The following is a 15,813-nucleotide window of genomic DNA, read 5'->3' as shown; positions in this document are numbered from 1 at the left end:
GCTTTGGAGGTTTCTGTTGCTTGAGCAGATTTTTATCGAGAGCCTCTGTGAATGTTTTTGTGTTTCTATGTGTGGATTTTGGTGGTGTAGACTTAGTGAGACTATGTGATGAGTGTGGTGTGGTGCATCTGTTTACCTTCTCCTCTTGACTGTCAAGTTCAGTCTTGGTTGGAGAGAGCTTTACATCCAGTTTGGCTAGATAAGTGCATCTCTCACAGGTTGTAGTGTTGGGTGGTAGGAGGAGAGGGTTGTCTGTGTACATGAGGCAATTTCTACATTGCCCCAAGATGCCCAGATTCATCAGATAGACAGGAGAGAACACTGAGAGCTGACCCTTGGACATGCCTGAATGAAAAACTATTTTCCTCTAGATAATTAAGGAAAGTGAGTACAAGAGCTGTTTTTCCTCTAAACAAGTGAGAAAAGTAAGTAACAAAACGGTTTTCCTCTAGGTAATGAGGAAGGTTGAGTGCTGTAGTAATTAGTAGGTTATTTAGTGCTTACAACAAGTTCTGAACAAGTGTTGATCACGAATAAGCAAATTCAAGTGCTAAAACTAAGAATCTGTATCTGGACTAAACTAGTTACAGGAAAGGAGGGAAACAAGTGCAAATGCGGGCTTTTAAATCAGAAAGTTGAGAGAGATGGAAAAACTGCCCAAACGGCCAATAACTACAATTTCTGGGCCAGAACCACTCCTTATGTGGTAGATAGGTTACCTAGTGCTTACCACTCCCACTCATAAGCTAGAAGGCTTCCCTCCAACAGAGAAAGCTTGGGGGGCTCAGAAGCTTACATACAGTCCTGGATACAGCAAATCTGAATCTGAACTACACTAGTTACAGGAAAGGTAGAAAACAGGCTTAGATTTTTTTTATACAGAAAAGTAGTTAAAGCAGCAGTAAAAACAATTCAAATGCAGTGCAAGCTAGCACACTTGAGTATGTAGCAATGTTAGACCAAACAGTTTAAAAATGCAATTAAAATAAAAATGACTAAAAACAAGTGTAAAAGGAGTCTATTAGGTAGAATGAGGTAAAGAGATGAGACTGGGGAGAGTGTCCCAGATCAAATCTACAGTGGGGGTGGGCAACTGCAAAAGCCTCCAAATTTAAATAACAAGGCAGGGGTAGGGGAAAAACAACACCTTCAGCAGAGATCTGAAAAAGTATACAGTGAAGCAAAAATAACAGTGCACAACTCTGAAGTCAAGCCAGCAATGATATAAAATTAGTCAAGCAACAATTAACAGTACACAACTCTAAAGTGCCAGAAAAATATACTTAGCTCTGTATATCTCCAGATAGTTTGAAGAGCACTCTGTCAGGACACAGGAAGGCTCCAGCAATGAACAATGAGGAATTTACCATATGGATAGCTTATTGGTTATATACAAGAAAGTCCTGAGTTCTGTTTAATGGCCATAACAGTAGACTGGTTTTCATTTGTTAAAAAGTCATCATGGTTCACCCCCAAGGCTCTTTTTCAATATTTATTCATAGCAGACCACTTCCAGACTACAATTGCCAAATAAGGTATTGGTGCAAACTGGTGGATACTTCTTCAGAACAAACTATAACGTATGACCTCACCCTGTTTAAAATGTATGGAAATAGAAGGTTGAGTGCCATGTCTTTAATCTGTATGTATGAACACAGTACTACTGTAGCAACTGACTGCACCCAAAGAAGTAGCATGCTCTGGTATTAATTTCTTGTGAAGTGTTTGAGATAATAAAACTATAAACACAAAAGCAAAATAAACCATACCTCTCAGCCCACTGACATTGAAAAAGAGGAACAAAAGCCCTTGTAAAATAGTATCATCCAGCTAAAAATCTGGATATCTAATTAGCATTTATTTATTTATTTACATTTGTTGACCGGGAGAGTACGACTGGACACAGGTCCATTTTCAGCGGAGGCCCGGGGAGAAAAGCTCCACATTAAGTATTGTTTGCATTGTTGTTGTTGTATCTTTGGCTTTTCCCGGTTAGGGGTTGCCACAGTGGAACTCCGGTCCGCTAATGACTGGCAGTAGATTTTTACGTACCGACTTGCCAGGCCTGACGCACAACCTTCAACAAAGGTACGCCCATTCATGCATGTCTCCACACAGAAGACGCTTTAGCTGAGAATCGAACAGGACAACGTCTTACTGTCAGGCAACGCTAACGCAGCACCACCACCACATTATACAGTTAAAAAACATAGCATTTAAATATAGACATTAGTCCAGTTAAGGATGCAAGACAAGAATAAAACAGATGTAAAACAGCTGTAGAACATAGTACATTTTTAAAATATGGTGACATATACTAAACATGGTTACAAATGTAGTTGAGATTCATCAGTGAACAATTGATACAATCTGTTTTTGAGGTACATAACAGCCATTAGCAGTTGTTGCTACAAGAAGTTAGTATTATGTGGTAGGTAGCTGGGAACATGAGTAGCCAAGCTTGCTAAGAGTAGGTTGTTGATAGGGAGCTGAGAGAGGTAGTGGATGGTATTAGAGGGGGAGTTGCAAGGGCATATCTGGCAAGTTTTGAAGTGTGATTTTAGTAAGGATTTAAAGTGGTTGCAAGAAGTTACAGAGGTAATTGAGGATGGGAGGGAGTTCCAAAGTTTGGCTATAGTGTAGGAGAATAATTCTTCTCCAGCAGAGTTAATGGCTCTTGTGACCTGTAGGAGGTTTTTGTGGCTGCATCTTAGTGCTCTCCTGGTTATGTAGGGTTGGAGTAGATTCTGGAGGGATGGGACTTTTAGTGGTTGATTTATTAGTTTGTGGGCGAGTGCGAGTTGGTACCATTGAAGGAGGTGGGGAAGCCCTAGCCAGCCCAGTTCTGCTAGTGAGACAGTGGTGAGTACAGTAGGAAGCCCCCTGTGGCAAATTTGGCGATTTTGTTGTAGCAGGTTTCGAGCTTATTTAGATCGCATTGTCTAAGGTTAGTAAATATTGAAGAGGCGTAGAGTAGAGTAGAGATAAGATCAGAATTTGCTACCAAAATTTTAGCTGCTTTGGTAAGTAGTTGCTAATTTCTATATAATGCTCCTAGTTTTTTGTGCACTTTTTTAATGGTCATGGAAATGTGAATGTCAAAGTTCCATTTATTGTCTATTTCTACTCCTAGTAATTTGGTGTGTTCTGTAGGACGGATGGTGGTGTTGTCTTTTGCTGTGATGTTAAAGTGAGAGCTGTCTAGGGTAAGTTTGGTGGGTTGGAAGATTAGTAATTTTGTTTTGTTTGGGTTGAGTATTAGTTGGGCATCGGATAACCAAGTTTCAATAGAAGAAAATGCTTCCTGTGTGACTTTTTGCAGTTCTGGTAGGGAGTGGGCTGTGCAGATGATGGTCGAGTCATCTGCGTATTGTATGAGTGTGCCATGTGTTGTGGCTGAGGCTAGATTATTGGTGAAAATTGAGAAGAGTAGGGGTCCCAGGATGGACCCTTAGGGAACTCCTATGGAGACTGGTAGTTGGGGGGATAGGTTGTCCTGCCAAACAACTGCTTGTTGGCGGTCAGATAGGTAACTCTGAAGCCAGTTGATGACTGGTTGAGAGAAGGATAGGTTATTGAGAAGAAAGATGAGTTCTTTGTGTGGGACCATGTCAAAAGCTTTAGAGAGGTCTAGGAAGGTAGCTGAGGAGAGATAACCTGCATTTTTATTTTGTAGGATAGTGTTAGAGAAAGAGAGTAAGGCAGTGGTGGTGCTATAGTTAGATCGGAAACCGTGTTGTGTGTTGGAGAGGAGGTTGTTAGCAAGGAGGTGATCTGAGACTTGAGAATGAATGCATCTCTCTAGTACTTTGTAGAGTGGCGAGAGAACATCTATGGGGCGGTAACTGATTAGATCTGTGGAGGGGCCTCCTTTGTGTAGGGGAATTATGTGTGAGAATTTCCATAGAGTAGGAACATAACTTTCTGACAGAAATCTGTTAATCAAGAATGATACGGGGTAGGCTAGAGCGTCAGCTGCAAGTTGAATGTATTCACCTGGGAGGTTGTCTGCTGCTAATCTGGTGGTTTTAAGTTTGGTTAGTAGTTGTTTTATTTTGGAGGTAGGAACAGGAGAGAAAGAGAAAGAGAAGCTAGTTGGGAGATTGTTAGTTCTAGTTGATGGTGTGGGTTTATGGGGGGGTTGTGTTGTCTAGCTAGTGATAGTACGGTTTGTGTGAAGTGATTGTTGAGAGGTAGCAATATTTTCGGAGGAGTGAGTTAAGTTAGGAGTGGGTGTACTTACTTTACCTGGGAGGAGGATGGAGTTTATTGAGGACCAGAATTGTTTGGGGTTATGTTGGAGGAGGTAAGGGCAGACTGGTAGTATTGGATTTTGTCCTGTTTTATAAGCTTTTTGGTTCTATTGCCTAGTTCTAGGAATTTTTGCCTAGTAGAGGGGGTTTTGGTTTTGTGCCAGTCATCCCACGCTTTATCCCTGTTTTTCATTTCAGACTTTGTGTTTTTTGTAGCCATGGGGATTGTTCGGGAACATCTTATGGGGGCATGGTAATTAAGAATGCTTAGGAATGTTTTATTAAAGTAGTCAACTACGTCATCTAGTTTGATGTATTTTAGAGGTTGCCAGTTACAGTCTTTTAGGGATGAGCTGAATGAGAGAGGGTTGAAGTTTTTTTTGCATATTTGATGGTAGATTATGGTTTTTGCTTTATAAAGGTGTTTTCTTAGTAAGAAGGTTGGGGAGTGATCACTGAGGCTGTCAGATAAGCAGCCTGCTATATATGACTGGGGGCTCTTATTGACTAGTATCCAATCAAGGGTAGTGTGTTTGTTGGAGTTATTTATCCTAGTAGATTTTTTATTTTATTTTATTTTATTTTACATTTGTTAACCTTTTCTGACTGAGCCGAAAAGGCCCTTTTTCAGCAGAGGCCTGGGGAGAAAAGCTCCACAAAGAAAAATTACAGACACATTTAGTTATTTAGACATGATCAGTATGCACACAAATTACAAGAGACATGTTTTTACAGTGGTATGTGGCACAAACAGTTACAGTAGAGAGAACAATCAAAAAATATTAATTTTAAAAATAAAGGTAAGTAATAGATTTGTGGTGTACGGCTGAACTTTGGAACGTAGGTAGAATACATACATAGTACACAGGTACAGTACATACATTGTAGATTAGCCAGTGTTTGTGAGTAAGATTGAAAAACTATTATCAATTGCTCTAGATTTAGTATGTATATGTTATCCGCTTTCACTAGCCTGGGGAGCAATCATGGCACTGCCAACTTTGCTTGAGATGTTGCCTGATGAGGTCTTTAAAGGAGGCTTTGGATGATGTGTTTTGAATGCTAGTAGGGACAGAGTTCCATTTTTAGCCACTGAACTACTATATAGTGCATCTCCAAAGCTATTGTAGCTGTTGGTGACTTCTAGTAGTAGTTTGCTTGATGATCTAAGAGGCCTTTTGGCTGAGTGATGTTGTACTAGGTTTTGAGGGCAGGACACTTATTGGGGAGGTAATAGATAGAATGACAGAGGCAGAGCAGATTGTAGGTTAGGAGGTTGGGCAGTTCAAGCCAGTGGAGCTATCTCAAAGCAGTACAGTGATGAGTTCTATATGAGCAATTTGCAGCAAAGCGGGCAATTCTGTTACAGCAAGCTTCCATTTTGCTTAGTTCAGTTTTGTTGAGATTAGTCAGAATGGGAGATGCATAGAGTAGGGTGGATAGAAGTTGGGAGCGAGCAATGGCTGATCTTGTGTTGTTGGTAAGAAATGGTTTGATACGGTAGAGTGACCCCAGTTTGGCATGTACTTTTTTAATAGTTAAGTTCAGATGACTATCAAATTTTAGGTGGGAGTCTATGGTTATTCCTAATAGCTTAGCCTGTGCCACTGGAGCAATTGGAGTAGCATTTGTGGAGTAGATAGTGAATTGACTGTTAGTGTTTTTGTTAGAACTGGTTATAATCATAAGCTGAGTTTTCTTTGGATTGAGGATAAGTTGGGCTTTGGTAAGGTAGTTTTTAACATCAGAGAATGCTAGTTGAGTTGTTTGCAGGAGGGTGGGAATGTTTTGTGCAGCACAGATTAAGGTAGTGTCATCTGCATACTGAATTATAGATGCATGCTGTGTGGAGGTAATTTGTGAAGACTGTGAATAGTAGTGGTCCTAAGACAGAACCCTGTGGGACTCATATAGTTATGGGCAGCTGAGGAGAGAGAGAATTTTCCCATTTCACAGCTTGGTACCTGTCAGTTAAGTAGCTTTGGAACCAGGTAAGAGTGGAATTAGATAGATGATATTGGTTTAGTTTGTTTAGCAGGATTTGGTGCGAGACTGTGTCAAATGCTTTGGACATATCCAAAAAAAGAGTTGACACTTGCAGGCCTTCATTTTTGAGACGGTTTACTGCATCTGTGAAGCAGAGGAGAGCGGTAGTGGTACTATGGGCAGGTCTGAAACCATGCTGAGTAGGTGACAGGATGTTGCAGTCTAGAAGATAGTTTAGCATCTGGGTATGGATGCATTTTTCTAGGATTTTGGCCAGGGGGGAGAGTAAAGCAATGGGTCTGTAGTTATTAAGTTCAGTGGTGGTCCCGCCTTTATGTATGGGTGTAACATAGGATATTTTCCAGAGTTTGGGCACATAGTTTTCAACAATTGATCTGTTTATGAGTGGGACTGGGATAGCAATAGCATCTGCTGTGAGTTTCAAGAAATAGCTGGGGAGTAGGTCGGCTGCTGTTGATGAGGTTTTTAGTTTGGAGAGCATGCTTTTAATTGAAGTGGTGGAAACTGTTTTGAGGGTAAAGCTTGTATTAGTGTTATTTGTTTTGGGGGGGATAGTGAGGAAGGAATTGTCCTGTGATACTACGGATAGAATTGAGTTCACAAAGTGGGAGTTGAATTGTGTTTCGATGGGAACTTTAGTGTCAGGGGTGGTTGGTTTGGGGGTAGCCTTTTGGGTGTATTTTAGTAGCTGGTTTACATTTTTTCCAAAATTTGTTGGTATTTAGTTTGTAATGTTGTGTAGTAGGATTTCTTGTCCAGCCTAATGCATTTTTTTGCATGGTTGCGCAGTTCATGGTACTTAGTTAGGCTTTGTGTTTCTTTGTTTTTTTGATAGTAACGCGAGGCAGTGTCTCTGGACTTGAGGATTTGTTTGGTTTCTTTACTGAGCCAGGGATTTGTAAAGGTTCTAACCTTGATTTAACCAATGGAGCGACAGTGTCTAGGTGTTGTAGAAATGTTTTGTTGAAATATGCTACAGCCTGGTCAAGTGGGAGGGTTTTTAGGGGGGTCCAGTCACAGTTACACAGTAAAGTGTTGAGGACCTCAGGAGAGAATTTTTTTGTGTTTCTAGTGGTTTTGCATATGCTTGTTCTACTACGTATAAAGTATATTATGTTGTGAAGATGACTGGACTAGTTGGGTGAAGCCATGAAGATTTACATGATGGGTTGGGTGGTTACTAGAGTAGGATTGCCAGTCACTGTTGAAGTCTCCTAGAATTAAAGCATCTTGGGGTAGGTAGTGGGTAGTCCAACTGAGGAGGTTTTCAAGTGGAGGGATGTTGTGGCCAGGTGGGAAGTAGCAACCCATTATGTTTAGGGTTTTATTTTGGTTTATTTTAAGGTTGGTATATATTATTTCTTCCTTACCTATTTGGGGAGCTGCTAACTTTAAGATCTGGATGTCTAGATGCTGCTTAAATATTACAGCTATACCACGTCCTTTTGTGTTTAGTCGGTCTACTCTTAGTATATTGCAACCAGTAGGGAGGATTTGCTCATTAGTAATGTGCAGTTTTAACCATGGTTCTGTAAGGATCACTACATCAGGGGAGTAGAAGTCTATGGTGGCATGGAATTTATGCACCTTGTTGCATATACGTCTAATAGTTAGGCTTATCAGAAGGAGGTTGGTTGGCTTTCTATTGGTTGTGATTTGGGAGATGTGGTTTGTAGTCTGATTATGAGGGGAGGGGTTGGAGATAGAGGGACCAGGATTAGGATGAATGTCTCCACTGAGTGCTAGGTTGGATATGGATGAGATTATTAGTTTTATCAATTTCTGTATATGCTTGCTTATAAGTTAAGTTTTTTGATTGTGTTCTGTGGGCAATAGGTATGGTGGTAGGGTTATGTTAGGTTGTGGGGTTGTTTTTAGTTTAGGTATTGTGGTCTGTAGCCTATATAGAGGTTGTATTGGGAAGGTTGTTGACCTGATGAGAGAGTAGTAGAGTAGAGGTGGGATAGGAGTGGTGGTGTGTGTGGTGGTTCAGTGGTAGTGGTTGAGTTCAGGAATGGTGGAGGTTTGGTAAGATGTGATGTATGCAAGGAGTGAGCATGCAGTGAGTACAGGTATGGTGTGCTTGTACATATTAGCGGAGTAGGAGGGATAGTAGTGAGAAGTTGTAGGAGGAAGTATACGTGTAGTGATGTTATAGGTTGAAGGGTGGGTGGGGTTACTGTTTGGGGGAAGGAAGGGGAGCGTAGCAGGCAACAGATGAAGGAAGACTATCAGTAGGTTTATAGGTTATAAAATTTGAATACCAAATAGAATATAACCCCAATAATAATGCTCCCACCCCTCATAAAAATATGGTATTTACATCTTCTTTCACACTCATATTACCTGACTGTACCTTATAAAGCTTATGTTCCTTACAAAATAACCACTCTGTATGTGTAAAGTAACATCACTTTTCTCTAAACTGTATTGTTTGAATGTTCCTGAATTTTTGAGTTTTGTTTAAATATTTTTGAGTATTGTTTGAATGTTTCCTGAAATTTTGAACTCAAATGTTTGTATCTTGTACAATTGCATTATTTTTATTATCATGCTATTGTTTGTACCTAGTTTGTTTGTTTTTTGGAGCTTTTCTCCCCAGGACTCCATTGAAAACGGGTTCTTTTTGGCCCAATGGACTATCCTGGTAAACCAACTGCAAATAAATAAATAAATAAAATAACTATTTCCACTTCCAGCTAGAATACGAGATAATACTGAAAGCTCTGTTTTTAACTCATGTTGACAAAAGGGATGAAAAAAATATAAACAGATTATTAAAGAGACAATGAAAAAAACTGTAGACTTTAATGAACTGTAGCATAAAATTCTACCATGCAAGGTCATTTTTTTTTTTCCTTCAGGAAGAGAGTTTTAAAACGTTTGCCCTCTTTCTTTATTGTTGCCACTAATATGTTGGTCATGTAGTGTGGTTTTCTGCGCACTATACAGCTTCTAAAATCACATGTGATGATGGGGGTTCAGAAAAAGGTGATAATGGAAAACACATTGGACCACATCAGTGTTTTCACATAGCTCTCAGAACATTACAGCAATTGCGTAACACGTAGAAGCTGCTGCATATCAGACTTCATACCTCTCAATCTCTTAATGCAAGAAATTGGGAAAGTGCTCAAAACCGTGGGAGGATAAAAGCCCAAAAACAGGGACGTATTTTGCATATTTCTGATACAATCTTAGAAAGTTGCTAAAATAACATAATTTGTGTGAGGATACATTTTTTTCTGAAGGATAAACGCCTGAAATTCAAATGAATGACATTGTTTAGTGACTTAAATTCTCACTGATTTGTCAGAAAATCACAAATGTTATGATGAAAGGCCCCAAAAGAGGAGACAAAAATTTTGACAGTTCAGCAGTTTGTTTATTGAACAAAAAAGTTGAGCTGTGACCGAGATGATTATTCAACAGCTCCTAGATGTTCCGCAACTGCCGTAATGTTCTAAGAGCTACGCAAACACACTGGTGCAGTCCAGATTTTCCACTAACGCAGAAAGTTGCTTAAATAACATTTTTTTCTGTATTTCCTAAAATATATACAGTTAGAAACTCAAATGTCCGTCATTAGCTGCTGACCGTAACCCAGAACAATTTGTAAAGAAACTTAAATTTTACGAGGAACATATGAAATAAAATTAGGGACATTCTGCCAAATCAGTAACAGTCGTGAGGTATGGACTGCAGCTGTGGGCATATATATGTTTTTTTTTTTACCTTGACAAGAATGCTGCCGACATCATCTCTATTTTTAATTAAAGTTGCCATAGTTTGTTGCTGTTTGTGATACAAAAATCCTTTTACAAAGTCAATTCCATCCTTTTCCGAGTACTGCTAACAGACGCATACCGTACGGGGAAACTACAAGTGGTTCCCATAGCAGCCAAACGCTGCATGTACCAATTTGTTCCGCAAGAAGGGGGAGGGCATTTATGCGTGATTTTCAACCGGCACTCGCGTGTTTATTTTCAAAATTCCACTGTGACTACAAGGCAGGCTTGAAAAGTGTATGTCGCAACAAATTAAGTAATTCCGAGATTTAGCTTTTATGCGGCAGTACATTATTTATATAACTTAGTTATAGCGATTTGAAAAACACGTGACTAGTGTAGGTCTTCATCACAGAAAACGCCTCCCCCTGAATAAAATTGGTATAACCCAAGCGGAAGCTGTTTACATTCCCGGGGTGAAAGGTTAGGAGGAGCAACTGAGAATTGAAAACTGTATTATGGCTTGTGTACCTTGCGCGCTTATTACTAGTTGCGATTCTTCTTTTGTTGAAGAAGAAATTGTAAGACGTGAGTATTTATTTTAAATGCTGATGAGATAGGGGATGGAACGAAATTGTTGATCTGTTAATTGTGTAACTAACAATACTGTTTCTGATAAATGTACGAGAACCAAGGCGCAATACCTGTTTTTCCTAAGAGAATAGTTGCCAATACGTTTACATTCCGCAAGCTTTTGATTCATTTTGACTCACCTACACAGTTAGCATTGTACTGTTACAGATCATAACTGATTAGCATGGGTGTGCAGATAAGTGGAGGCAGGAGTTCGGAGTTAGATACCCGGTTGCTAAAAGAATAACCTGTCACGCACTTGCTCTTATGTTTCGGGTAGGTGACCTTTGATGTATAGGAACAAAAAAATGTTCAAAACATAACGTGAGAAATTGGGAGTTCCATTTTTCTGGAGTGTTGTTACTGATCTGCTAATTGCAAAACAATGTCTTGAGTTGATTTACTGCAGGTACGGAATAAGGTAGCCTCTGCATTTGTTCAAAACTGACTTTTTGCTTGGGTTATCTTGCCATTTTTAGTTGCTGCTTTAAGCTGAACATTGCAGAGCCATAGCTCTCAACCTTCCATCCAGAATGTGGAACAAATGGGCAAAAGGTGGAGCACTTATAAACAATCTCTACAAGGAAAATTTGTTACTTTACACATACACAAGATAATTCTGACTAGTTAATATAATTTAATATTATTTAGCACTGATATCTATCTGAAAGGTATATCTAGGCTTGCCAACTGTCCAGAATTTTTCTGGACAGTCCAGATTTAAGGGACATTGTCACTGGTATTGAAGAACACAAAAATGTTTGTTTGCGCACAGTAATATTGTACAACAGTCCCCTTGAGGGGAGGTTCATAGGTTGGTACTAGGCTATCTGCCCTAGGGCTATACAAGCCTAGCCATAACAATTCCCTGGATATTTCTTCCCACAATATTTACTTCCCTGGACCCCTGTCTAGCAGGGCGAGTGACATGATCCTCGGGGTGAATTTCCAAGGTTCCTTTTGAAGAGGGCCAAGGTGGCACTCTGCCTGACGTGTATGGGCAGGCAGCCTATTCCAAAGTATGAGGAGTCTCTGGGTTAGGAGCCTATCCCTCCAGCATATTTTGTTCGTTGTGATGACAAGGTTTAGATCCCTGGAGCGTGTGGCTCTGAGGGATTGGGATTTCTTTAAGTGGAGCATGTCCAGCTGCTCAGGGTTTGACATGGCCTTGTATGTTAAGCAGAGATCGCCTCTGAGTAGACGGATTAGCCACAGAGTATAGCTGGAGTTTTTTTAGACGGTCAGCATATGGCATCTGCTTTAGGACTGTGATTTCTTTTAGTGAGGTATTTCTGCGGCCTTTCCAGTTGTTGCAGATGTCTTGTGAGGTACATACCAAATGGGTTGTTGTACTCTATAATGGGTCTGAGGGATAAGTATAGTGGGACAATGACCTCCTTTTTTTCTTGATGAAAAGCCCTTAGTGATGAGGTGTGCAACATAGAAGGATTTCCTGACTGTTGTGGCGATGTGGTTATCGAAGGTGAGACCACTGTCCACCTGTGTCCCTAAGTCTCTCATCACACTTTCGATGTTTAATGTACTGCCACCTATGTGGTAATTCATGGGTGCATGTTTTTTTCCAAAGGAGATCACTGTACATTTCTTGGCATTAAGCTTGAGCCTATGGCTCTGGCACCATGCATCTGTTTCTGTAAGGCCCTTTTGTAGAATAGCCTCATAATTTGGGGATTCAGTAGTGGCTCCCAGTTTGCAGTCATCTGCAAACTTTGTTAGCCAGAGTCCCTTAGTATTGGCCTGTACATCAGAGAAGTAGATGCCAAACAAGAGTGGTCCCAGGACTGAACCCTAAGGTTCTTCACTTGTCACTTGTCTGGAGCTGGATTTGGAGTCGGCTACTTTTACAGTCTGGGTTCTGTCAGTAAGTCAGTTGGCAACCCATCAAGTGACATAGGGATTTATGCCCAGCTTAGTAAGTTTATCTATGATTCCAGAGTGGGGGATGGTGTCGATGGACTTGGCGAGGTCCAGATAGGCTGTGTGGACTGCCTTACCCTCATCCACAGCTCTGGAGACTGATTCGAAGAAGTCAGTCAGGTTCAGGAGACAAGATCGGCCCTTCACAAACCCAAACTGGGTGGGGTCCAGTGTTTGAAGGTTGCCATTGTCTTTGTTTATAAGTTCCATGATAATGCGTTTCATGCCCTTGCAGATTAGGCTCGTCAGACTGATGGGACAGTAGTTCCCGGGATCCAAGGAGGATCCCCCCCCCCCTTGTGGACAGGGATAACCATTGATGTGTGCCACTTGGTGGGCATGAAGCCTGAGCTGAGGCTATGATCAACCATGACACTGAAGTGAGGTGCTAGTTCATTTTGTAGTTCATGTAGTACACAGCCCGGGATGTCATCTGGTCCCCTGGATGCTGTATTCTTAGCTTTGGAGAGTGCAGTTTCTACCTGTGTGGCTGTGATTACTGGAATTTGGCAATCTTTTGGTATTGAGATGGGCCCTTTAGGGGGTGAGAGGGGGATGAAGTTGGCACTAAATCGATCTGCCAGGATACTGGCAATATCCGTGGGATCAGTATATTTAATGCCATTCTGTTGTAGCTCAGAGCAGACCTGAGCATTACCATTTGGATTCTTGACCTAACTATAGAATGCCTTGTGGTTGTCTTAGGAATCTTTGCAATTTTATTTTTGTAACTAGCTTTTGAGGATTTAATGAGGGTCTCAGCTTCTTACTGAGGCTGGTGAGGGAGTTTTTTGCATCCTGGGATTTTTCTCTTTTCTGCAACAGTTTTTTCTTTCTATTGTATAGTTTGTTTATAGCAGAGGACCACCAGATTGGCTTCCTTTTTTTGGAGGAGAACATCTTGGTTCTATTTGGGATGGCACGATTCATGCACAAGTGGATGTACTCAAACAGTGCCTTAGTGTAGGATTCTGCATTTGAACTTTCAGATCCCGTCTGCATGGGTGTCATGAAGTTTGTAATTTCTGACTTCAGTAGCATGAAGTTGCCTTTGGAAGAGTTTTTTAAGGAGCTTTCCTTACTGGGGGGTGGGGGTGGGATGTGGGTAGGGTGATTTGCTTATGGTCAGACCTGACCAATGAGGGGTGACCACTGGTGTGGAGCATCTGTCTCCCATGTTGGTAATGAACAGGTCTAGGATATTGGAGCCCCTGGTGGGACAATGGATTAGTTGATCCAGAGCGTTGGAATTTATGAATTCCAAGAACTGTTGGGAAAAGGAGTTGGTACCCAAGTAGTTTTTCCAGTTAATGGCAGGATAGTTGAAATCACCCAGTATTAGGGTGATTTGTATCTTAATATTTTGCAGTATATTTAGAAAGGTGTAGTGAGAATCTTGCGGCATAGTTGAGGATCTGTAGCAAGCTACAATTTGGATTGCAGTCTTACCTAGTGGTAGTTCCCCTGGAGAATTTCAGATACATTGTGTTGGGCAACTAGCCTGGAGGTGTGAATATCTTTGGTGAATATGGACACTCCACCTTTAGTGTTTCAGTCTTGGTTTTGTGGCTGAAAAGTGTGGTTAGAGTTGTAGCCTGGTATTGCAGGGGTGTTCTTTGGAGCCTTGAACCAGGTCTCAGTTACTGCACAGATATCTGTTCTCCATTTTTAGGAGTGCCTCGAGAAAGTGCATTTTGAGGTTTAGACTTCTAGCATTGAGTAGCATTACCTTCAGATTTTGCATGCTTGTATCTGTTACGGTGGTGGTTTTGTCCTTTGAACCTTGCCTAAAAAAGGCACTATAGGGGTAGCAAGAGCTTTAGCCAGTAACCTGAATCCCAGGGGTGACAGGTGCAGACCATCTCTGTCAAAGCATCATGGTTTGTCGATCATGTCTTCCCAGGCAGACAGATACTGGATCCCCTTTGAATGACACCAGAAGCATAGCCAATTGTTGAAGTCAATCATTTGGTCCTTATACTGTGGCATCATTCTGGGTGAAGGCAGGATGCTACTCAGGGCTAGGGTCATACCTGCCTGGGCCACATGATCCGAGAGCACTTCATGTCTCTTTTCATGTAGTCCAGGGAGGTATGTTTCAAGTCATTCACTCCAACATGGACAATGACAGAGTCATATTTGTACTTGTTGTGGAGTGACTTGAGTGCATGTGTTATGTGGCGGATCCTGGCACCCGACAGGCAGCTGACTGTAATTTTCTCCTTGTTCAGCCTGGTGAGTGGGGCATCAGTGTGCCTGACTATAGAGTCACCTATGACTAAAGTGTCGGGTACATTGTCTTTCCTTAGGGGCGGTTGTTGGGTGGCACACTGGTGTTGTGAGCTATGTGTCACTTTGGTTGTGTTTGTTTGCGTTTCAGCTTCGGAGGTCCTTGTTGCTTGGGCAGGTTAATGTTAAGGGCCTCCGCATATGTGTGGGTGTTGCTATGTGTGGGTTTTGAAGGGCTATGAGTTGCTTGAGATGTATTGCAGGTGTTAACCATTTCTTGACTGTCTAGCACAGTCTTTGCCGGAGAGAGCTTTGCTTCCAATTTGGCTGTGTAAATGCATCTCTCGCATGTTGTAGTGTTGGGTGGTAGGAGAGGGTTGTCTGTGTACATGAGGCAGTTAAATGTACACTTCTATTCTGCACGGATTTTGCTTTGACATACATGTCCAGAATTCTTGACATGAAAAGTTGGCAACCCTACGTGTGTCTGCTCAAGAACAGACTCCCCATCCTCATAATACAGCTCATCTTTGAACTTAACGCTATCAACAGTGAATGTGTGGCAGACCGTTTAAGTGTGGAAGGGTGAGGAATGTGGACTTTGTAATGGCAGGGTAGTTGAAATCACCCAGTATTAGGGTGGTATTAGGGTGTTTGGTTGTATCTTAATATTTTCCAGTATATTTAGAAAGGTGTAATGAGAATCTTTAGGTATGGTGGAGGATCTGTAGCAAGCTACAATTTGGATTGCACTCTTTTACTTGATGAACATTCCTCATAGTGAAGTGCACTTTTTAGGTATGTTGAGAGTTCCCACCCATTTAGGGGATAGTTTGAGTGTTGTTCAACCTGTCTGTTTCTGACCAGCCTTGCATATTCCCACCACACATCTCAAGTTTTTATTTTTATTCTATTTATTTATTTATTTGCAGTTGTTTACAAGGGTTAAAGTACTGATCAGTTCTGACCAATTTCAGCCTCAGTCCAGCGTCAAAAACAGAAAACAAGCAAGAGTGCCATAACAC

General features: G+C 41.1%; 2 protein-coding genes across 3 annotated transcripts in view; one reads left to right on the top strand and one right to left on the bottom strand.

Annotated features, from left to right (window-relative positions):
• IQCH (IQ motif containing H) overlaps positions 1-10,147 on the bottom strand; it is a 4,045,691-nt gene extending 4,035,544 nt beyond the window's left edge. For both annotated transcript variants that reach the window (XM_044077880.1, XM_044077881.1), the window contains exon 1: positions 9,996-10,147. In XM_044077880.1, coding sequence (XP_043933815.1) covers positions 9,996-10,046 — 51 coding nt within the window. In that variant the 5' untranslated portion in view covers positions 10,047-10,147. The remainder of the gene's footprint in view (positions 1-9,995) is intronic.
• A 304-nt stretch (positions 10,148-10,451) lies between these two features.
• AAGAB (alpha and gamma adaptin binding protein) overlaps positions 10,452-15,813 on the top strand; it is a gene marked incomplete in the record, with an annotated part of 888,073 nt that continues 882,711 nt past the window's right edge. The window contains 1 exon segment of the mRNA XM_044077879.1: positions 10,452-10,576. Coding sequence (XP_043933814.1) covers positions 10,507-10,576 — 70 coding nt within the window.

The sequence above is a fragment of the Protopterus annectens genome, chromosome 7.part0, assembly GCF_019279795.1.
Source record: "Protopterus annectens isolate FY-2018-M chromosome 7.part0, PAN1.0, whole genome shotgun sequence".
In the NCBI taxonomy this organism is placed as follows: Eukaryota; Metazoa; Chordata; order Ceratodontiformes; family Protopteridae; genus Protopterus; species Protopterus annectens.
This window is presented reverse-complemented; position numbering and strand designations above follow the sequence as displayed.